At 45.1% G+C, this 24037-nt stretch overlaps 1 protein-coding gene across 22 annotated transcripts in view; it reads right to left on the bottom strand.

The window, feature by feature from the left end:
• Positions 1–24037, bottom strand: part of Atp8a (ATPase phospholipid transporting 8A1) — a 126648-nt gene that overhangs the window by 6751 nt on the left and 95860 nt on the right. For 20 of the 22 annotated variants that reach the window (XM_077703096.1, XM_077703097.1, XM_077703101.1 and 17 more), the window contains 17 exons: positions 23127–23213; positions 22925–22972; positions 22631–22721; positions 20519–20583; positions 20324–20413; positions 20083–20165; positions 19843–19948; positions 18503–18580; positions 17407–17517; positions 16527–16601; positions 16300–16422; positions 15772–15850; positions 15444–15505; positions 14428–14484; positions 9686–9793; positions 8736–8824; positions 6587–6688 (listed from right to left, as the gene is read on the bottom strand). In XM_077703096.1, coding sequence (XP_077559222.1) covers positions 6587–6688; positions 8736–8824; positions 9686–9793; positions 14428–14484; positions 15444–15505; positions 15772–15850; positions 16300–16422; positions 16527–16601; positions 17407–17517; positions 18503–18580; positions 19843–19948; positions 20083–20165; positions 20324–20413; positions 20519–20583; positions 22631–22721; positions 22925–22972; positions 23127–23213 — 1454 coding nt within the window. Of the gene's footprint in view, positions 1–130; positions 2668–3946; positions 4901–6586; positions 6689–8735; positions 8825–9685; positions 9794–14427; positions 14485–15443; positions 15506–15771; positions 15851–16299; positions 16423–16526; positions 16602–17406; positions 17518–18502; positions 18581–19842; positions 19949–20082; positions 20166–20323; positions 20414–20518; positions 20584–22630; positions 22722–22924; positions 22973–23126; positions 23214–24037 lie in introns of those variants that run through there. The other 2 variants (XM_077703098.1, XM_077703100.1) reach the window with 2 other exon arrangements.

The raw sequence follows: 24037 nt of genomic DNA, 5'->3' as shown, positions 1-24037 counted from the left end.
AGATCATTTAACTGCTACCGTTATGTGATGTGCAACTACAAAACTTCATGTATATGAACCCTGGAACACCAAGTAATTACAAGAATTAGCCATTTTATACGGCTGGATAAAACACACACTGGCACAAGCGTCGTCTTTCACTGTTTATTGAAAAACCTTCAGTCAGGAAAAAAAAAATATTGCAGTCTTTGGTGTTGCAAAACATAAAACAAAGTTTGTGCACAATGTATAGCCAATGTAAAAAAAAAATGAGGGGAAAAAACACGTGCCGAAGGCCCATGCCAGCCAGCATGCAACAACGAACAACAGCACACGCAGCTACCCCCACTAAACTGGAATGAACCATGCGTTTTGTACAACTGGGGAGTGGCACCTTTGCTGCAGGCATAACACATCCTTCAAACTGGAATCAAGGACATTGTGTCTTGATTAGGGCTGCAAACAACTGCTATACTGCACCCACATGATTTCAGCACCATGAATAGCCTTGTTCAATACTGCATTGAGTCAACTCCTTCAAGGTAAAACGAATGCCACATGCACTCACGGCAAAATAATATCAAGGTTCTAGTTCCAAGAAAGTTATCACACCTTTTTTGAGCAGAGTTCATTGAGTAAGGCACATCGTGAGTTTACAAACACTCTTGTTCAACATTCTGACCCTTCTTCCGTGCAAAAATACACGTTTATGGTGCCCACTGTACAAGATGGACACCTCCACGTGATGTCAAGTCTTTAGCTGGGCACAGTACACAACAGCTCTTTGTGGGGACTCAAGGTTACGTTAGGAACATTTCTAGCCTTTTTCATCGTCATTTCCGGGCTATTTCTCAATTGTCCTACATTCAGTGAAACCACAAGAAGTCCGGCTAGCTTCTAAACCAACACAAACAAAATGCATCTGCTTCATACAGCTTACATAGACAGAAAGAAACAGCACAGTTAAAATGGAAGTCTGGAATATGCACTCCACTAAGCCTTCGCTTACATGTTTCACAACCACAGCACAGTATGTGCCTAAAGTTTTTACTGAAGCTACAGTGCTTAAAAAATTATTTCTAGGCAGTACAGCTAAGCTTTGCCCCTCTCCAGCAGTTTGCCACCAAAATCATGGCCATTTCTGCTGGCAATGTGAAACAATATGTATCGTAGAGCATTACATAAAGTTATAAATGCAAAGCTATAAATGCAATGCAAAATAACTTTAAAATGGAATATATTAATCTCACAACTATGTACTGTTCAAATTCTTTTTCCTTAAATTTAGGTGACAAGAAAGCTTATGTTTTAAGACTTTTTTTTCCTAACCTTTCCTTGAGAGATGTCGCCGAGACCCAAGTGCCTTAATAAAATTTTTGCCGTTTTTTTCAGTACACCAAAGAGCCAACTATTGTGGGATATCGAGCATAAATTAAACTCAAAAGCTTACTTGTCACCTTTGAGACAATCTGAATGAGCAATGGACACATCAGAGCATCTACAGGCGATGGGACTGGAACACTTCAACGTAGGCAGGTGAACTAATGGTTAATTTCTGCACAGCATTTATCTATTTGCTTCCGTCGCAATTCTCAACAAATAATTACATTATGCGCGGTTATTAAAAATGGCTGCAATCTTGTCAAGCTTTCGGTCTGTCTACTCGCGAAGCCAACAAGAGTGCACTGAGAAGTTTTTCGTCAAACTAAGTTTTTCGTCAAACTCCATAAATTCTGAGCGGACATTCGTTTGATATTTTATGACGCATTCAGAAGCATTTATGCACCACAGTGAAAATAGATACTCTAACTGAGTACATTCTAACTTATTCGATTAACTTGTTTTTCCGCTAAATTATAAATACTTTCGCGAAGTGCCAAGTTAAACATGGCTCTTAGAAAGATCTTTCCCCTTAATCCTCAATAAACGACTACCGCCGCTGCTAGCAATGCAAGACATGGCTTGCTAATCTCCAATAACAGCACCCCTTGCTCTCCCCTTTTTCTCACTTAGTAAAAAGAAAATGCACCCGTTAATAAAGATTCCTCACGACAGTATCGCAGGTTCATTATTCCACATGCATGTGCGCACAGGTAGTAAGGCATGTAATGAGGTTGCGCCAACAGCGAAAATTCTGATCACTGCTCCCGGCAATGCCCACCAAAGCCTCTAATGCTATTTCTTGGAAGTTTCACACAGCTGCTGAGTCAATCTGAAATCGCTGAGGGTGCTTGGAAAATTGTACACGCCGATACTGGAAGACGTTCGCAATCATTTGCACGCATTTGCTGTGAGCATCTGCTGAGGACCGGTTGATTTGAGGTGACGATAACTTCAAAAGCTCCTCTCACTCTCGCCTCAAAACATAGGGGGCACCACAACAGCACTGTAAAAAAATACGCACTCCTCCGGCGAATCTACAACAAGCTCTCGGTGAGCGAAGAAGACAGCAGTCGCGTTCTTCGCTCCATGCGTCAACGTGCAATTGTCTTCTACTGCTCATATCACAGACTGGGGTTTCCACAGGCACACGGCGGTGTTGGTGGTGTCGCTTCCGCAAGGAAACAGCCATCAGCGCGCGGGAGGGTTTGAAGGAGGGTGCGCAGGCGTCAGAGCCGGGTTTCCACATCGTCCCGCCTGTTCTCAAACACCGTGCAGCACTGAGTGGGGGCAAGGGATGCTGGGAAGCTGGGGGGGAACGGGAAAAGGGGGGAGCAAACAAAAGAGGGAAGAGGAACAAATGCAGAACTAAAAACAACGGTGGGAGGAGGGAACCATGTACACAGTTCAAGGCGCTTGTTGCATGGTTTTACACCCAACTACAGCTTACAAAAGCTGGAAAAGTAATGAAAGAGGAAGTTATTCAAAGGAAGCTCTCCACCAGTAAGCTGCTTGGGAACAGCTGCAACAACATGCAATTAATTTACACAAATGAAGTTTTCTATCTATAGAAACTAAGTACTGATGAGGCAACCCAATTTTGAAGTGTTTCCTATCCTGTGGACAACCAAGGCTTTTGCCCTCACTTTATTTTTTAATATGGCTAAAGCATACCCGAATGCTGACAGCTCATTCGTACAGGCAATGGGTAGGCTACACCGAAACAAACATTTAGCTACACAACAGAGGTCAAAAATACGAGTAGTTTTGCAGTGGAGTTTCCAGTTAGCATCAGAAGGGCAAAGGATCACTTGCAAGGTAGCCCCCTTCCTTGATTTCTTTCTTTTCCACTTTATAACAGCTGTGGTACTTTAGTACTGCCAACTAGTAAATTCAAACGGCACACAAGCACCTTGAACTGGGGACATGGCTGTCATGTTGGAATCATGCAAACGTGTAACATGCTGATCAGCAACGAAAACTTGGTACAATGGTTAGTAGTACGAAAATAAATAACATGAAACCACGCACGAGCTAAACTTGTAAACTTGTAGAGCTAGGCTTGTAGAGCCACATTCAATCACTCAAGCAACACTTTTTCCAGCCAGTACTAGAAATAGCACCTCATAATGCTAAAACTAAAAGCACTCAACTGAAAATAAGTAGCAGCAGCAATAGTGATCAAAATGACAACAAACATCTGCAAGAAATAAACAAGCACAGCTAAAAAACGTAATAAGAATGTGCATGCAGCTTCCCTTGCTTTTGCTTTCTCTATGTGCCAAAAACTCGAACGATACCCGAGTTACGACTTGTTGCATTTATACGTTCATGCACGTAGCTTCAATCTTAACACATACATTAACCTAACCAATTTCAGTTGTCCAGACAGCCACGCAATTTAGTCACATGCTGAAGAAATGCGTGCCTCGTCTCATGCAATACAAGAGAAAAAAAGGACACTTACGAGTGGGTGTACATGCATCAGCAAATATGTGTAACATTACTGCTTTCACGGGTAGCTCCTGGACTTGGGTGCAGTTCCATACATAATAAATCACTATGCAAGAATAGAAGTGTTCACCGTACTTTACGTTCCACAAATTGATGGCACGAATTTAAAATCAAGAGAATAAGGGCAGTGGGCTGTATTAGTGCAAACTGAGTAGGCACAAACAGTGAAGCTTTGTGCAAGAAGTTTCCCTGATCGCAAAAATGAAAAGCTTTTTTTTGCCCCCCATCCCCTGTTTTCTGAATAAACATAGCCCAAACAAACATTTTGCCCTAACATAGATGCATGCAGTGCATGCAGAAATGCAGCAACAAATTGTTATTTCAACTTTTCTAAAGCTAGAGTATACATGTAAACATAAGAGTGACTGCTCAGTGCAAATGCAATGTCACTAAGTATTTCCTCTTTTCAACTTTCCCATCTTTACCAATTGGTTTGGCTGAGAAAAGAAATGAAAAAATACCAAATGTTGTGCAGTGAAGATAGCCCCCTCATGCAAGCAACAATAAAAGTAACGAGTCACCGAGCACAATACATCAAAGCATAAATGAACACTACGGACAGCACTAGCTTATCACACAGCAACTGTTTACTCTGACATCAAGAAGCACATGCTACACAAGCTGGGAACAAAAGCGGCTAAGACGTCGCAGATAAGGTATTCGCATTTTGTACTTTCCAACGAGGGCTACAAAAGCAATCGGCACAAAAAAAAACTCATAATGTCCAGCCCTCGTTGCAGTGAGCCCGTAGAAAACAAACACAGAGGTTTGACGAAAGGTCACATGCACACAGCCACCACGGAGCACTGTCATTGCAGGAAATCATAAGTAGTACAAGTGTTACACACGTCACAGGACAACACGCAAGGAGTTCATGCTCTGTGACGAAGTCTTTTGCGACCGGCGCAGTGTGAGAGTGTGCAGCAGAAAGTTTCCCGGCGTGTGCAGGGGAAGGGGACACAACAGGCACCAAACTTGCGCATGCTTCAGCATTCAGCCAAGGTTGCCTTGTTGCGAGGAAGAAGGACTGGAAATGTGAAACGGATGCGTTAGCTGTAAGTTCTGGTCTATGCCTAAGCCGAGGAAAGATAATGAAGATGAAAGTATCAGCAGCCTGTGAGCCAGAAGATAGACACTGTCACAGAAGGGAGAATTATAGTATGTGCGCTAACACATTACGCTATGCCTCCCTGTGACTTTGCAGAGGGAGAAGGCTACAAAGCCCTGTCACCAAAGGCAAGAGGAGCGTTACTAGCACTGTGCTAATCTATTTCGTAATCACTTCCTTAGCTCGAATCAAAATTCAAATGGGCTTTACACACCAAATTCCCAATAAGGCTATGAGGAACACCATGACAGGGAACTATAGATTAAAGGCCAGTTGCAGCAAAACTTCACCTAGCCCCAATTTATTCTGAACGTAAAATTGGCACCACCAAAGCACCTGAGATGCAACTGGTAGCTCCATGACATGCCTAATAGCTCGATAGGAGACGATGCTACAGTTAATTGATGGTGTAGCATGCAAACAGCCACGTAGCGTTACTTGCATCCTGGCCTGCCCAGACCGCCGGTGACCAAGACAACAGAAGAACCGGTCAAGCTCTACTCCGTGTCCATTTCTTTCGCCGCTCACTCAGCCGGCTGCAATGTCACTTCCGTAATAGCCGCCCATTTCTCAATTTCAGTTTCAAAACACGGCCCACTTTTACTGGTTACCAACAGCATCAATGCACATATTTCAGGCGTTTTTATTCTGTACCTTCCAGTCTTCTACATTAAATATTTTTAGGCTGGATGTTCAAGGTGCTGTGGTTACGAAATGTGAAGCCCAAATAAGCGAAGCCTGGAGAGGAAATCAACAGGTGGGGAGGTGGGATCACTGCTGATTGGCTGACGAGGGAGAGAGGAGGTAAACACGCAGAGATGAGGAGGGTGGGAGGTGGAGGGAATCAGGATGACGGGTGGTGGTGAGGAGTAATAATGAGGTATGCGACTTCGATTGGCAACCGTTGATCGTGGATGCAAGGAAAGCTTGAGAGAGCTCATGACAACCCACTTTGTGGTGAAACATCTTAATAATTGGGCCCCCTTTCCTCTTGTATGTTGAATGTGCTCATTACCTCCCCTCCTCCTACTCACTTTTCCTGCCGCCTGGTGCACTCGGCCGTTGCCACGAAAGACACAGAGGGCCACGGTCCTTTTGGTGCAGGCACACATTCCTTTACATCCTCAAAGACTGCTAAGAATCTTCAAAATCAACTAGCAACTCGCTATACATTTTTTTTAGTCAGACAGAGCGAAAGTAGGATTTTCAAAAGGTTGAAATTTTCAGTGCAGCTGGCCTTTAATTTAAATCCCTAGGTGATTTTTAACGTGTGACAAAATACCGCACACAGGGATGCTTTTGTTAATTGCCGCCACCAGAAAAAACAGCTGTGGCAGCTGGAAATCAAGACCTGGAGTCTTGCGCTTAGCTGTGCTATGGCTTAGCCACCAAGCCACTGAAGCAGGTCAAACCTCCAGTCAATTAGCAGGCTTACTATTCCTTCTTTCTTCAAAAACTTAATACCACTGGTTTACAGCCCTGACTTATTATGAGTTCGGCTACAACTCTGCAGTGCCTTCTGTTGACGGTTCGTGCAGGAAGTGCTTCCAGTTTCATTCCACAGGACAAGGGCATGCAGGAACAGGAAAAAACCAGCGCATTTACTTTTGCTTGGTTCCCTGAAGGATGACAGGGCCAGGGTCAGCGTGCGCAATCTCACTCTCCCTCACAGCCTCCGTTAGCGACTTGAAACACGATCGCCTAATCCTGAAAGTAGAAAGCACAGATGGAGTGGCTGCAGTGAGAGATACTTCTTTTTGCTCTTTCTGTTTTGCTCGGACCACGTCGAGTCCCCTGTGGCTACAGATTTATGCAGACATACGGGGCAATCAAAGCTGCTAACATAAAAAAATTAAGGCCGTTCCACTTGATGTGAAAGCTGTTGGAAGTGCAGAGCAATGATTCGCCATAATGGGCTGTAGCGCCGTTATCCACTCACTGCTACCACCCAGTGCAATTCAAATTTCCCGCCTTCACAATACTCGCACACCCCCTGCCTGAAACTGCACCAGCGGGAGTTCTGTTCTTTTTGTGCTTGCTTTTCCTCCCGCACGTGCCGGCGTTGCACTGCCACTTTTTTCCGCTTACTATCATAAAAACCAACCTAACGAGCATTCCTAACTAAATAAATGCAGGCGCTGCCGGTTAATTACGTATATTTTGCCTCAAATGTACCTACACTTTTCTTTGCGCTAAGCAACGGGGAGATGTATGACAAGTGCCAGCGGTTCACGAGTTTCGAACGCTTATGACTATATAAACCGATTGGCTTTTGAAGCCTCTGGATTATACCGCGACGACAGCGACTACACCGGAACGCCTGCTCTACTTGGGTCCAGCGAGCGAGCTATGATGACAAGGTGCACCATACTGATAGTGCAGGTCCAGGTAGGGCTCAATGCTACACCTCAGTTGATGCTACCCCACAGCTTGTTCTACACAACTCTGCTTCATGCGTTTCAGGCATTGTCATGGCAATGAAGCGGCCACAACCCACATCAACTACTATCACTTTCATTTACAAAATATATTTGGACAATAAATCTTCCTTGCCACGATGTTTCATTGCCACATTCCCAAAGAAAGTACCAGTGGCACCCTACTGCAATACGCATCCGTAATTATAGCAAGCGCACCTTTTGCTTCGTTGCTGTTCCAAGGTGAAGCATAACTGATGAAATAAACATGCACAATTTACAATCAAGCCACAAAACACTGGGCAAAAATTCTTGGACTCCTTCGCATAATAAAAAACAAGGTGTGCAAGAGCCTTGCAAACATGGTATCTTTCCAACTACCTAGCTCCATAAGTCAGGTACGAAAAGCAACTTGCCAATAAATAGCAGCACACTAGTCATGTTGCAGTTTGATTTGGGTGAGTGCCCTGCAGTTATTTTTTGGTTAACAGAAGCTGTGTGAGGCTCTAGGCATGAATAAAGTGACTATATTCCTCGGACCCCAAAGCGGGACGGGGGAGCGGGGGAGCGGGGGAGGGGGGAGGCTGAAGGAAGGATGTGGCACCTAGCTTGAAGGGACATTAAGCCTTAATGCAATTTTGTTTTAACTGAAAGATAATTCGTGTCGTAGTTCTTTCGGCCTTTGTCCGATGAGCAATGCTGCGTTATTTGCTGAATAAGTAAACAAGTACTGAAGCACATCCACGCACCGTTCGTCAAATACAGAAGGGTGTACTGAATGGTTTGTTGGTACACTGTAACTTCAAAAAAATAGCTCAGACATCGGGACTACGCAAGAAACACGCAACAGTTTCTTGCTTAGTCCCGTCATGTGCGCTCCTTTGCTGAAGTTCCTCAAACGGTTTCTTTTGACCCTTTCATTCCTCCAGATTCTCATTAGTGACACTGGGCTTGATACCCGTTTTCCAGATTTCCGGCCGAAAGCGGGATAAAACACCGTCCCACAGGCAGGCCGCAGGACAGCGGGACCACAGCCGCAAAACAGGGACGTGTCCCGTCTAAATCGGGACGTCTGGTCACTTTAAGCATGAATCAACATGTGCCTAATGCATGTGCCAGTGAAGAACTCAGACATGAATGTATTGTATATTTTGACTAACCCAAGGAACCTATGCTGAATTTCATAGCAACGAGCTAAGCAAATAGTCCATAACAAAAACAGTTAATGCACAGCCCGGTCTGTGTCCTCTCGAAAAGTGTTGCAGAACCCCCCTAACAGTTTTGGAAAAAGGGGGGGGGAAAAAAAAAGAACAAGACAGCCCACACCAGACACTCACACAATGACAATGACATCTGCCAGCAGTGCCATGAATGGAATTATCACCAGGCCCATCCAGAAGATGCCAGACGTGAAGATCATGATGTGCTGCAAAGACAACAGAAACTGGCTCAAGTTGTGCTTTTCTTATTAAGAAGAGCTTGCTACAAGGATGATGTAGGCACCACTTCTCTGTTGATTCCTGCAGACTTGTAAACCTCGTCGTAAGAAAGCAACATTCACAGAATGGTCACTGAAGTAAACACAGAATGGCTTAAACCTTTCACGTTAATTAAACAACAAAAATAAAGTCTGAAAAAATGAAAATGAAGTTAGAGGAGGTAACTTAGGGGCACTTGCAACATTGTGCCATACCCATTTTTTTCCTGTTAGAAAGACCAAGTAACCATTGTCAGGATGACGCTGACAGACGATAAAGATTGTACAGGAAAGCAGGGCCAGAATTCTGAGTTGTGTCCATTCCGAAAATGTTCAATTCACGTCCGTTTCAGTCGTGACATAGTAGCTCTCGCCAGGCTTCTGACCAACGGATGTGCTGCATCACATCGAGCAGTCTGCTTTCAGCCAATCGGGGCTCTCCCGAAGTGGACACTTTGAAACGGACATGAAGTGGACAAAACTGAGAATTCCGCTTCGGGGGATGTTGTGGCATACAGCCCTGAAGTCTCTGGCTGCCCTTTCAGAGCACCTTTAGCATCCACCACCAATCTGACGTCGTCACCTTAGTCTAGACACCCTGCCACACTGCCAGCCTCACTCGATGCCTCGCTGCCCACACATAAGCTTGCCTTTGGTGCACTTGGGGTATTTCAAATGGGGGTATTTCACAAAACACCCCCATGCTTGTAGGTTAGTGCAGAGTATTAAGCTCATGATCCTCTATCCTCCAGCACTGGCAACGTCAAAACCCCATCAATGTCCCGATGCGTATAAGTTATGCACACGTACCATGCCGGCCATGTCCGCAGCGATGGGCAGCAGGGGCCAGACATTGCAGTAGATGAGCAGGAACAGCACCCACATGCCAATGCTGCCCCAGATGGCCAGGTGCACAGGCTGCGAAGGGGGCCACCACAACACAGTGGTCAAGAAAGACCACCGACAAGGGGCTACGCAGCATCTTTGACTCCGCATCATTTAAACTTGGAACCCGCCCACTCAAATTTGTAGGACCTCAAATGCATTGTTCTCCGAGTAAAAAGTATGAGCACTATGCGTTTCTTTATTGCACTTGTTGACCATCTAGCTACAAATGCGGCAGAAATCTGGAATTCAATGTTGAAGAGGTTGGTGCAGTGCAGTGATTTCCCTACACCCCCCCTAGGGGGTGTGTAGACCCCCCCTAGTTTTTCTGGACACCCCCCCTTGAATCCCCAAATTTCACTCTTGTCAGTCCTTGTATGGACCTTTTTCAGTGTCGATCTGCGCATGCGCGGGCTGCCCGTCTGCTATTCTTGGCAGTAGCCTCCGGCAAAATAAACAAAAGTGCGCCCCCCGAGCTTGCTGTTAGCGTTGCACGTATTTATTTCCTTTTTTTCGACAGCTCGTGGCAAGTTCGTATGTGCACACAAAAAAGGCTTTCAAAGGAAAGGGGCAAAGTGGTTTGAGGCTGACCACGCTGCGAGCACATTGCTACCAGCCAGGGAGTAGCGAAAAGCGCTACGGAAGCTAATCCTGGCGTTTTAATAAATCGGGAGCGTACAATCGGTGCCTGATTTATAAGTGCTGCATAATTCGTGTACTACCTAAACATTGTTTCAAGAACTCAAATTTCGTCACTGGCCCTGGTAACAAGTTCGAAAATGCCCTTATACGTTGAAAAATGGCGAGAAATAAAAAAAAAACTGAATACGGACCTTTCATGGTAAAAAATGAATTTCTCTAAATTTGTTTTTTCTTACATTGAATAGAAAGCACCGCCTCTCAGGTGTGTATATATATATATATATATATATATATATATATATATATATATATATATATATATATATATATATATATATATATATAGAAAAATAAAAACGTACGTCACGGGGATGAGCGTTTGGTTAACAGGCGTCTATTATTTAACTAGTGGGATAAAAAACACAGCTTTTCTAGTTTATGAACCCCCCCCCCCTCCAGAGCCATTGAGACACCCCCCCTTGATTCGATGCCTGGGGAAACCCCTGGTGCAGTGTTATCACGTGTGCATGCGTGTGATATGCACGCCTTCCTCCAACCTTTCGTCCTTCTCTTGGCACATTAATATTCCATCGTGGGACCAAAAAAAACAAAGTGCGCACGGTAGGCCCAAGCCATTGTCCATGCACTGAGTAAAGTTCCGCTCCTTCTCAACTCCTGTGCTGTGTTTTGCTACGAAAATTTTGCGCCTTGATGTGGCCTTGTTGTTTTACAAGTGGCCCCAAAGTAGAACATGTGAAACAACAGTACTTGAGTTGTCCACAAAAAAGCATGCTGCCTAAACAAGACAACTTGCTCAAAGACAAGGCTCATGTGCAATATGTGCTCTAATCCCAACACTGTAGTAGAGTCCTCAGGATGGGAGTGGAGTTTTTTCTACAGTAGTGTGCATCCTGATTGTCTACAACTTAACCGCCAAGTACTACTGATCAGCACTAATTATTACTTGGCTTAACCACCAAGTACGACTGATCAGCACTTATTATTTCTTAACTTAACCACTTAATTGCTTAACTTAACCAGCACATAGTATTACTTGATTTTATCACACTGCATTTAGAATCAATTTTTTATGCTCCTACAACTAGGTAACGCTTCTACTGCAACTGATATCAGCACTAGCTTTCATTTTCAACAGTGCCATTATAGGAACATTCGAATTTTTTCGGTCTTTTCGGTTCAATAAACAGTATTTAAAAATGGCTGCCCTCCAGGAGGAAAACATAGCATCTGTCTTCGCTACACTCACCCTGGAATGGCAGTAGTGCCTGAAGTATCCACAGCTAAGAGTACGACGCAGTTTGCGGGAGGGTGTATTATTTTATTACGGTCTGTATTCACTCTAAAGTAGCAACTGTGTGTCATTATCTTAAACGAGCAACAAAAGGAAATTTTTGACCTGCCTCCTCGTTTGGTTGCGTATTCCCAAAAACCAATATCACGTTTCGCTTTGGATACCCCAGGTGGTGTCACCATTCCAAAGTGGTCACCATGGAGGAAAGAAAAGGTTAGGAGAGGCCCTGACGTCACATTTGTGAGGCCGAGTCCCGCCATGACTTGAGCCCACGGAGCCCAGCACTCTATCCCATCATCCTTTGCTGTCTCCGGTTTGATTTGACTAACATGGCGTCGCCCTGCCCTCCCGCTTCGAAGCGAAAACAGCTTCGTCGCTAATTCCTCGGTGCGATGTCATCTTCTAAGCTGTTGATTTCGCCTTCAATTTGCCCATTCTAACCCTCACCCAAAGTTTCAATCGAAAAACGGCCTCCGTTTTTGAGATAGAAGGACGATTTTTCAGCTCTTAAGCCTGGCAAAGTAGCGTTTGTCGTCGTCATAGCAACAGGCTCGCGGGATGGCGAACGCAGACGCCTCCGACGGCAGAGTTTTCAAACTGACCTAATCTAAAAACGTTTGTCGTAGCGACTGCGCTGGTTTGCAAGCGTAGCGAGGCAGCCACATACCAAGCGCCTTAAAAATTTGTCCGTTCTACTTGCCCAAAAATGGCCGCCGCAGTAAGCAACACTGTCTATGGGCTCAAGAAAAATCACGTGACTTCCTCCACACTTTTCGCAATGCATTGGGGTGCTAGGGGCCTCTCCTGAGTATTCTTTCCTCCATGGTGGTCACTCTTCCAATACTACCACTGGCTTTCCCATAAGCCGAAATTGTTTTTATTCGATTTATAAACAAACAGATCAGTGCCACTGCCTTTTTTGGTGACACATATACATAACAGATCACAAAATGTGACCTTGGAATAAATTTTAAGCACAAATGAAGATGCAGTTTGTGAGGAAAAAATTTTAAGAACACTCATTTATGGCTGTAATATCCCACATACAAGATAGCTCAAAGGAAACTCTCCAGTATAATAATCCTGAGAAAATCATATCTACATACACATCAGAGTAGCAGAAAATTATGCGGGTGGCTGCAAGGGCCTTATTTGTGTACAGTGGAATCTCGGTGATACGAATTCGGTTGATACGAATTTTCAAAATTCCCCGGCCAAAATGCATTGTACGCAATGTAAAAAAATTCGGATGATCCGTTCGCATTTATCACCCGGTGCGGGTGATACGAACACGCGAGTCGCGAGCAGATGACTGCGGCGTGGACGGGAGGCGGGAGTCTGTGCGGCCGTGTGGCCTTGGTCGCACGCAGGCACAAAATCATTAAGCGTGAACTGCATGGAGCGTTTTCTGCTCACGAAAACGCGCCGCGCAAGCCACAGGCGCGCTGACGCCACCCGCATGCGGCGCGCGGCGCGGTAAGCCGCGGCAACATGGCGGCGTCAACGGCCGCGAAGTAGGGCGGGTGGCTCGACCGACCGCTTCTGACCGCTCTTTAAAGAACAAAAGAAGTTGCTTATGAAGTAAGGGAGCTGATGAGTCCGAAAACGACACTGTAAAGCATCGTCCGGGCGGCTAGGGAAAGCGCCTATCAAATATCCGCCACCGTGGTAAGCCTAAACATCTCCGGCGGAGCCAGCGGGCTGTCCGGAGCGCTTTCAAACTGCCGCCATGAAGAGCGTGCCTACCCGTTGGCGCAAGTCGGCAGGCTCCTCCCACTGCCGCGCGTGTCGCGCGTCATTTTACGAGCGAGGTAAAATCTGACGTGGGGGCGAAATCGTCGACGCGGGCGTCAAAAGAACGCGCGCGCAAACGCCGACGCGCCCGAATGGCATGCTGTTCAGGCTTGAGTTCGTGTGCGCGCGTCGCGTCGGCGATGAGCGCGCGTTCTTTTGACGCCCGCGCTGACGATTCAGCCCGGCACCCAGGCGCCAGCCTCTGCCTCGGTTACCGCTAACTGCATTGGGAGGAGCCTCACGACTTGCGCCAATAGGGAGACGCGCGCCTCATTGTGATTGCGGCAATTTCGGAGCGCTAGCAGCAGCTGGCTGGGCCACCTCCGCGGTGGATATTTGGCGTAGATGACATTTTATAGTGCTTCTCCCATACTGTCAGCTCCTTTCCCGCATGAGCAATTGCTCCGTTTTAACAAAAGGTTAGAAGCGGTTGCTGAAGCTACCTGCACCTCTTCGCGGCAAGAGCCGACGCCATATTGCCGCCGCCTGTCGCATGCGCAGCACATTTCCATTTTTTCTCGTTTTCTGATGATACGAATTTTCGGGTGATACGAATATTTTTGCCGCCCCTTGAGATTCGTATGACCGAGATTCCACTGTATTTGATTACCAACAAAGGCAAAGCTTACAAACTTGAGTATGCTTGCTTTGCATATTCCTGCAAACTAAGCATCCCAATATAGGCTCATTTGACGGAGCAGACCGTCTGAAATATGAGATTCTGGGCTTAGGCCTCTGTTTTTGCAACTCCCACTTGCAACCACCAAAGCATGGGACATAAACATAGCGGAGTCACCACACAGTAATAAAAGGTGGTCTGCAATTGACTGATTTTCTCAGGAACCAACTACACTTGGGCCCTACAATCAAAACTGTGGGATTGTCTTCCTTCTAACAGAAAAGCTTGTGATGCTCTTACCCAGGTCCACGAGTTCATCTCCAGGCCAGCCTTGAGGCACACTGTCACCACGACATACTGGAAATGTTTAAAGAACAGGCATGGGCACATGCACCAAGGGCACAAAAAGAAAAATAAACCTGACATGCAGCAGTGACCACGAAACCAGTCACTTAAGGTAGGAGCAGAAGGGGATGCAACCTAATGCTATCCCAGATAGACAAGCTGCATTACAGGAGCCCGAACACCACTAACCTCCACAATGTTAAGACCGAAACAAGTTCACTGGTCTGTGCAGGAATCAATTTCTCTCCTCGGGTGGCTTGACTATACAGCATGAGGAGCTGGGCACTTGCGGTTAGGCTATTAATACGTTTAGCTGCTTCACAGCAACAACATAGTCATCCATCTGTGGGCCGTAATGACACTGAGAAATGTACAAAGCTATAGGTTTGAGGATCACTGAGAGAAAACCCTGTTTCTTGCAGATTACATGCCAAGCTGAGCAAATGAGAACAAGTCACTGGTAGTACAGTTGCTTTTGCCCCTGTTTTGGTTTCTGCAGTCAGAACATCATCTAGGCATAAAGTGCAAGTAAGCCAAGCTCTGCAGCAACGTGGGGCCTTGTAGTAAAATGGGACATACAGCTTGAGTGGTTAACTACCAACAAAGCAGTACATGGGCACTGGGTTCATGACAGCCAAAAAAAAATTAATTAAATTTCCCTTTTTTTCAAGAAGAAAGTGGCTTTGAGTGAGATATTGACAAGCTGTAAATTCTAGGTTCGTGCTGCTCTTTTTCTGAAAGCTTTTCAAGGCCACCAAGATAGCAGAAAAATTAGCTAAGTGCTATGCAAAAAAAAAAAGAAAAAAAAAACATATTTCTTGCCACATTAGCCCCAATAGTGTCCTGTTGTCTCCGAAGCCTTCGTCTTGCTATATTACGAAGGCACCCTAAGTGACTTGTTTTGTGGTTATAAACGCTTCCAACAAGTAATTATGCACTAACTTTGCCGAGAAACGAACAACCGAGCTCACCGTATACACCATGTTTCCAAACATGAGGTATCCACCGTCTCTTCCGTTCGCCCAAGCAACATCTGCATAAGGGAAAAATATTATCATGGTTCAGTGCATAGAAGAACCCCTGTCAATATTGATAGAAATATGCACTCCAGTGCTCTAACTCAGTTATTTATGTTCCCCGCACACAATGCAAGGAAAAACCTTGAGGCATAAACTACAGTGACGGGTACCGTAAAGCAAAAAACAGGGGAGGCGGGTTGCGCAAACATCGACTACGTGGAGTTTGACTGCTGCAATTTAGTCACTGGAAAAAAATAGGTAAGAAAAAAGAACAGCTTGCCCTGCTTTATTCCCAGCATGGTCAGCCAGAAGAGGACAATTGAATGGTAGATGGCATCGATGATCCATACCCAGAACACCTGCCAAAAATTTGAGAAAGAACAGCGCCGTAAGACTATGCTTCTTGATATTGATAAGTTTGATATTACACAACCAATCCAGGGTTGACTCTATAGGGGACTCTATAAGGAATTGGTAAGCCCATTAAACGTGATAACAGGCGACTTGAACGCACAAAAATGCATCCACACTTCCTTTCTACCTGCTTACGACCATCTTATAACTAATAATCATAGTGCCGCAATAGCACAGCTGTTTTTGTCCAGCCTGCAATTACATTTACCTTATTGGTGAATGTAATTGAACAACCCAATCAGGGGGCAGAGGCATTGGGTGGCTTGGCACAGCAGTCTGCAGCAGACACCTCACGTGTCTCTGCAATATCCTTGCACACGTTTTGTACTCACAATTATTTTTCTCTCACCAGGACACAGTGCAAAACATGGAGGAACACAGCACAATCCCGCACCTTGGCGTTGAAGCCTTCTGCATTCTGAGACGACTTGTACAGTGCTGGGTACTTCATCATGACCTCAGCGCTGCAGGTGCGGTCAAAGAGACCAATGGCGAGGGGAGGAGCTGCAGTGAACATCTGAAAAATACGATATTGTTTTCCTTTTGTATGCACAATTTCCCAGTACTAGGCAGCCACGCTGAAAAGCCAGGTGGACGGGAAGCTGCCGTGACAACACTTACCACGTTGTACATGCCGATGGACCACCTCTCGAACAGCGTCTGTCCAGACCACCCACTCACGGCTGCAAACCACAGCTGCACAGACAAGCACAGAGGATTAGCTACACAGAAAAGTAGACAGGGAAAGGGCACAGCTATCATAGATCACAGGGGAGAGAAAAAAAAAAATCACTACTACTCGAAAGAGACGTAAAGGCGAAGCCAGTGGTGCCTGCCCCCATCATACGGAACTGCTCTGAGATATTGTGATTGCAGCAAGCTTGAAATACCAACAAACATGCCTGAAGTTATTATGAGCTAATGCTGCGAAGATGATTTTATAGGAACCGTTAAGATTAACACAAATCCAGACAGTGTGTGCTGTTATAATGCAGAAACCAAATGCATAAGCAACAGTGCAGAGAGCCTGGCTTTGTTTTTCACTGCTGTTTTATAAATGACAATGTAGCGCTAGGTGACCACTCTCGAAGCAAGTGGCACATTGAGCAGGTGTTCCGACAGCACGATGCCACGACTTTACTTGTGCCTGCATTGCGATGCCAGTTGATTGATTGATTGATTGATTGTACGGTTTAATGCACGGATGCAACGCAGGTGATAAGGTGCACCATAGTGAAGGGCTCCGGATTAATTTTGACCACCTTGGATCTTTAACGTGCACCGAAATCTCGTACATATGGGCGTTCTTGCTTTTCGCCTCCATCAGAAAAGCAGCCACCGTGGCCAGGAATTAAACCCGCATCCTTGTGCTCAGCAGCACAACGCCTTAGCCACTGAGCCACTGCAGCGGCTCGCGAGTCGTTTTAGCGTACACCTTCCAAGTGAGCCAAAACTGGTTTGCGATCCAAAGGGTGGCCCTTGCCACAAGAAATGAACTCACCTCAATTACGTAGAGGCAGATGTTCTTGTGGAATGAGTAGAGGATGAGTCGGCACATCCGGTTGTGGTTCCAGGCCCCGTGCACAAACAGCAGACGACGAAGGAACCGGAACTGCAGGCAGGATTGAAAAAGGGCTTTTACTGAGAGCACACTCACTCGAACATAAAACAAAAATGCGAGAACATTTGTTGGGCCATTAGTATTCTTTACATAACAAAATTATCCACCACTCCTGCTTGTGTAGCTGGATACAGCTATAACTACTGCGAAATGCGTGTGCTGCCTTGGTACGTTCTAATTCCTTTGCGAACACAATGAAAAGAAAACAGTGAAGATAACACTGAAAAGAAAGCAGAAACAGGATCAGATAGTACAGGATAATTTTTTTGTTCATGAAAAACCACCAAAAAATTAGCTTGTGTGCAATACAGAAGATAACCTAAGGAATGCTAAATGAAGAGTGAAGGGCATACAGCTTCTCTGGAGCTCTTTTTACAGTTCCACAAATGAGGCGAACTCAGTTACGACAAGCCCCGTTAATGCGAAGCAGTGACCAAGATTTATGCACTTTGTTTAGCTCAAGGTAGTTACGTGTTTTTTTGTCCAGTGCACTGGAGTTAGGCTGACATTAGCTTCAAACTTTGGTGGCGATACTAATAAAAGCATATACCGATCCACCTGCTTTGTATACAGCCCACACCAACAACAGCGCAAATCCTGTGGGCGACTAACATCCTATACATTGAAATAAGCCATATGTGCATTCAATGCCATACTATGCTATACAGTGGACTCCCAGTAAGACAAACTTGGTTAAGACGAGCACTATGGTTAAGATGAACGACATTTTTGCCCTCTTGTAACGTTCACAATGCAAAAAAATCTCCGCTTAAGACAAATTTCTGATAATACGAACAAATTTTCATGGCCCCTGTAAGTTCGGTTTAACGGTACTGTACTTCAAATTTCAGCTATACATGTTCACATTATGAACTATGCTTTACCAGTGCTGCATGGGGTTCTGCTGTCTCAAATGTATAGCCTGCATGTTGGAGCAGTTGCATGAAACAGTTTTCCGGTGAAATAGACCATTTACCTGTGCGATAGAATAATCGGAGGCGCAGGCAGCTTGCAAGCCTTCCATGCCACTGATACCGATTCCGACGTGTGCAGCCTGCAAGCAGAAAGTAAGCCATCAAACATCAGGCTCGTCTGCAGAACCCACAAATGTCTGCACGTTTGGCTATAAATTAGAACTAATTTAACAAACAAAACTTCTGAAACCAACTGGTAAGCAGCGGCCGCCAGGGGCGCTGCTTACAACAGGAGTTCCTCAGCAGAAGTTTTCATCGTGAAAGGGACTCCCCTCATGAGCTCCGAACAACATACCTGTCTTTTAGTACACTGTACACACCCCCCCCCCCATGTCGTGCCAACATTTCTCATGCTCTTTTGGGAGCTCATGGCAAAGTGCACTTCAACGATGCTCCACTGTAATTTCATACATGTAAGACATGGTTTGACAGCCCTCTTTATCTCAGTGTTCCACATAATACACATTTACGCAGGACGCGGTTCCATGTCAACTGTACTCCAAGCTGCTTGCCTTTGCCTAGCAAGGCCCTACACGCCGTACAAAAGACCTCATTCATGAATTCCCACTGGGGAAGCAATTTACACAGTAAATGAAATGGAATGAGTGATAATAGATATATTTTTATTTTTCAGCTAAGGGGAAAGATAAAGCTACGAGGAAAGATAAAAGGATACATACTCCCCTTGAAAATTAGTTGCAGCCCTATCTTGCTTTAGGCTGAGAGCCAGCAAAAGCATTCAAAAGCATTATTGTTCATCGTAACCAGCTGGAAACTAAGCAATTGCTTGGGCAGCAAAGAACACCCATAGCTGATGTAGGATACAGCTTTAATTGGCCGGGCCCTTTCTCTAGGGCAGCCCTTCTAGTGGCTTTACTGAATCCAAATGTCTGAAGCATCCTGTATGGCTTGCGGTGAGAGCCCCCATACTTCCCAGTTGGGGAGCCTGATCCTAGTCAACCACATGTTCGTGCCAAGGAGGAGAGTTCTTTCAACCAGAGCATTTTCCTGCTTTTCCAGCTAGAGTGGTGAAGTAGTACACAGACCCTCAACAATGTCGACAGTGCGATGATGGCGCAATACAGACAAGAGTTTAATAAACACTTTATCTTCTCCTGGAAAGTAGCGCAAAATCACCAGTTATTAAATAATAGTTCGGCTAACTATAGCCACCACTGCCTACCACTTGTTGTGGAGGGTATCTAAGCTGCGAGTGAAAGTGAGCATTTGTTTTGGCAGGAGTTTCGCTCAAGTTCTGGCATAATTTTCTTGTGGCAAGCACTATAAAACTATTTCACGCATAAAAAAAGGCGAGGGGTAGGCGCATGGAGAGGGGACTCACCTGGATCATGGCAACATCATTCGCACCGTCACCGATGGCCAGTGTTACACAATGTGTAGAGCTCTTCACCATGTCCACAATTTCCGCTTTTTGAATGGGAGACACCCTGGACATGAAAAGAAGAAGACCTGAGAGTGATGCCACTTAGCCTTCTACACTTCTATCCATGCAGCCAACATAGTTACAGCAGCAGGCACAATGAATGTACCATCGTCACTTCAAGACAGCATTTGTACGCACCGGCAGCAGATGCAGACCTTGCAGGAAAGAGCAATGTCGACGAAGTCCCTTCGCACATCAGACGAGAGTGCGTACTTGAGAGTCTGCACAGACATGCGCCCAAAAAAAGAAAGCCTGTGCTTTGCACTTGTTCAAAAGTGATCTTTTCATGAATTCAGCCCAGCATATTGTTGATTTACTTCTGACAATGTCAGCTCTACAAGTTAGGCCTAACGAAAGACAACTGGCGCAAAGCAATTACCTTGCCATCGACCACAAGTGCAAGCTCGTTCTCCTTCCTTAAAAGGTCACCAAAGTCATGGGCATGCTTCCGGATGGCTTCGCGTGTCGCCTGTGAAGGGCGAGACAAACATATTATTGCTCGCTGTTCATGCAGCATATCCAGCCATTCATGCTTTAAAAATGAAGAAGCATGTTGTGCCAGGAGGCAACTTACATCCAAACTTTCTTCATTGATGACTAGAAGAGGCATTGACTGAGAAATCAACCTTGTTGAGTATCCTGAAACATGGACGAAGGTTTCAGCACTCCTCATAAATCCTCACATAGTCTTCTCTTCTCTTCCATTGTCCCCAACAACTGAACCGTTACAGCGAGCCAGCAGTGCATTATTGATCGCAAGCTCATAGGTTCAATACTTGGCTGCAGCAACCGTTTTTGTGATGTAGGAAAAGAATATTCATATGCAAAAAGCTGTAGATACCAAGTTTCTGCATGCGTTAAAATGCTTACTTTGCAAGTACAAGTCACATCATTGTACGGATTGTACTGCCATGTACCGTATTTACTCGGGTAATGATCACACCTTTTTTTTTTAAAGTTGATGCAAATTTAGGGGCGCGTTCATTACGCGTGGTAAATTTTTCGCAAAAAATTTTTCGGCACAGAAATTGCAAGCAAGTTGCAGGTCAAAATTTTTACGATAGGTCTCATGAACATAATCAAAGCAACAAATAAAAACCTTAAAGATTCCGCACACCGCCGCCAGCCACTTTGTGAAGTGACGCAAAATGCAGTGTTCTCATAAATTACGGAACGCGCTGGAACAAGTTTGCTGTGAGGTGACAACAGCTTGACCAATAAGTGGCTGCCACTGTCACAGTGCGGGACATCAAAACAGACATGGCTGCCGACGCAGCAACCTGAGCACGTTTTTTCTTTGTCTTGTGAGTACATTATGTGCATTTAGTGAGAGTTTCTTCCCCATCAATATTGAACACATGCTTGCTGACATCGCTAATATCGGCAAGTCTGCCGCAATAACGTAGCCATGTCCTCTTTCAAAGGGAAGGAAACAGACGTATGCACGACCATTATCAGCTATACTTACATACGACATATTGCTGCGGCTAGTTCAGGGTGCGTTCATTGCGTGGGAAATAAAAAAAATCGAACACTGACGACAAACTTCAAGGGTGCGATCATTACGCGAGTGCAATCATTATGCGCGTAAGAACGGTAACAGCCATATTTCTTTTAAGAAGTCAGTACCTAAATCACACCTCCGTATTAGTTGCACGGCCCCAATAAACAGCCTTTTCATCAAAAACTTCACACATAAATTGCACAGCTTCCCTTACCTGCAGTAGCTTCAGTGCGCAAAACCCCAACTTTGAACTTCAACTGTTTTCTGTGACCATGGAGTCAATGATGGAAGGGCCACAAACAAAGCTAGCTAATGTCATACATCAGCACAACCACAAACCATCCTTCTTTCATGGAGCAAGAATAATACAAGAGGCGAAACAGCCCACTATGGCAAGACAACACAAAACCAATGCGGACTACAAAGCTTTGTAGCTGCGACGGCAAAGGATAAGGTAGCGGCACCTGATGGACGAAATGATAGCGACTGCTATTCACTCGGGGCTACGCAGTGAAGTGCTGATTGCGGTGGCCACACAGTTTTTTCTCCTGCGACAGATGCCGTTAGCTTAACCTAAACCAAGTGCTTGTGACATTATCTGGCTGCCCTAGGAAGCGTTATTTTCCCTCCTGCCTTGTTCTTGCCCCAAGGCTTGATGTAAGGACACTTGCTGCCAATTATTAAATTGCACTGGCGCTCGTGCAGGGTGCCGTTATTCTGTTATGGAAATAAATAATTCATTCTTTCCTTACTTCACTCATTCACTGGCGAGTGCACAAACTGTGCACTATATTCTTTTTTTCTCCTTAATTAGGTACGCTGTACCCTTTTCTGAAACTCCACAACCATGCAGTGACAATGCCCAGGTTTCCCTTTCATGATACCATCATAAGAACACAGATACAGAATGAAGAAAAATGGTGAAAAACTATCCCCAATGCTTGCCTGTGACAGGACAAATTAGTGTCTAGTAAAATAAAGGCTTTCACAACTGCGTAGTCCCTAGCAATGCTTAGTTCTGAACGCACAGTTACACAACGGTGCAACATTTTGAGGCAGCATCACAGGCGTTGTTACAGTATGGCAGTTCACTGCCGTATACTGCGCTTCCTCCCAAACTTGTGATCAATTATCTTGGTGCGCTCTAGCCACTGGTGTGGTGTTTATCAGTGCTAGACGTACCTATGTTGATGGCAGTTTCTTGCTTGTCGCCCGTCAGCACCCACACTTTGATATCAGCCTTCAGCAGGTCTGCCACTGTTTCTGGAACACCCTGTTGACATTAAAATTTGGGCAAATTCCAAAAAAAAAAAAAAAGCCGTTTTCAAACATTTTAACGCAGTTAAAAAAAAAATGCAGCTTAACAACATTTTAAGATTACACCGTGGATACTCTATACGCAGCCAGTCTAGCAACTAGTCTTATTTCTAATCTGTATATGTGAGCTGTTTTGCAGTTGATATTACTCGTACTTACGTCTTGTAATCGGTCCTCGATGGCAGTTGATCCCAGAAGTGAAAGATTCTGCAAGGAAAATTCTCTTCATATGTAAAGAATAATAATAGCAACAAAAAAACATGCTTCAAAGGGCAGGCTTCCGAATAACGCTGGTTCTAAATAAAGGCTCTGTTATTAATCTATTTGCACAATGTAGCAGCCATGTACTACTTGACACTACCGTTTCAATGAGCTGAGCAGCATCGTCGATTTTCCGCTCCCTCATCTGCAGTGCTGTCGTGGCCTTGTGGTACGTGTTCTTCCACTCCTGTTAAAAAGAAGAGACAGGTGACAGCGACACAAACATTTGCTAGAGGCCGAGTGCAAATATGGCAGCAGTACTACCACAGCACGCAAGTGTTCCCACAATGACTAACACAACACCACAAGCTACGTGGGGGAAAAAAAAGAAAAAAACTCAAAATTCTGACACTAACATGTACAGTGAAGACCACTTATAATGTATGTTGTGGGAGCCGCGAAAATCTGCGCTGCAAGCGGTACCGCACTATAAACAAACATGCGCAAATACAACCATATCACAGGCTACATTTCAATCATTTTTTTGTTTATCATCACTTAAACAAGTGCCACTTAAAAATGGCGGCACGGTCTTTATTTAGTCCCTTTTTTTTTTTTTTTGACATCAGACTGGGCTATCAGACTGGGCTGTATTCTATAAACCCCGAGCACGGCAGGGATTTGCGTTTATTAGCATTTAGAAGAACAGATGCCGCAGAGAGGAAGGCAGCCTGGCTTACGCCGGCTAGGCGACGTGGTAAGTACGCAAGCCAGATATTTGTTTCTTTTTTTTTTCCATCCGCGCCTAGCACTGCTCGCGATGCCAAAAACGGTCACTTATCAGCACAACATACAGGAAGTGAAACCTCCGGTGTCGGGGCTCGACCCGCTATCTCCAGATGTTTGAAAAGGAAAAGAGTGGTTGCTTGTCTGCACAGCGTTCTAGTAATTGCAACAACTTACCACGCCCAGGGGTGGAAGGAAACTCGCTATCTCCAGAGGTGTGAGCCAAAAGCAAGGGCAGTTTTGGTTATCACGCGAGTGCAAACGGAACCCGGGAACTAAAGGGTG

Source organism: Haemaphysalis longicornis, unplaced genomic scaffold (assembly GCF_048455015.1).
Source record: "Haemaphysalis longicornis isolate Haplotype H1 unplaced genomic scaffold, Haemaphysalis longicornis Haplotype H1 scaffold_3, whole genome shotgun sequence".
NCBI classification, from domain to species: domain Eukaryota; kingdom Metazoa; phylum Arthropoda; class Arachnida; order Ixodida; family Ixodidae; genus Haemaphysalis; species Haemaphysalis longicornis.
The sequence above is the reverse complement of the archived record's forward strand: the minus strand, read 5'-3'. Positions and strand labels throughout refer to the sequence as shown.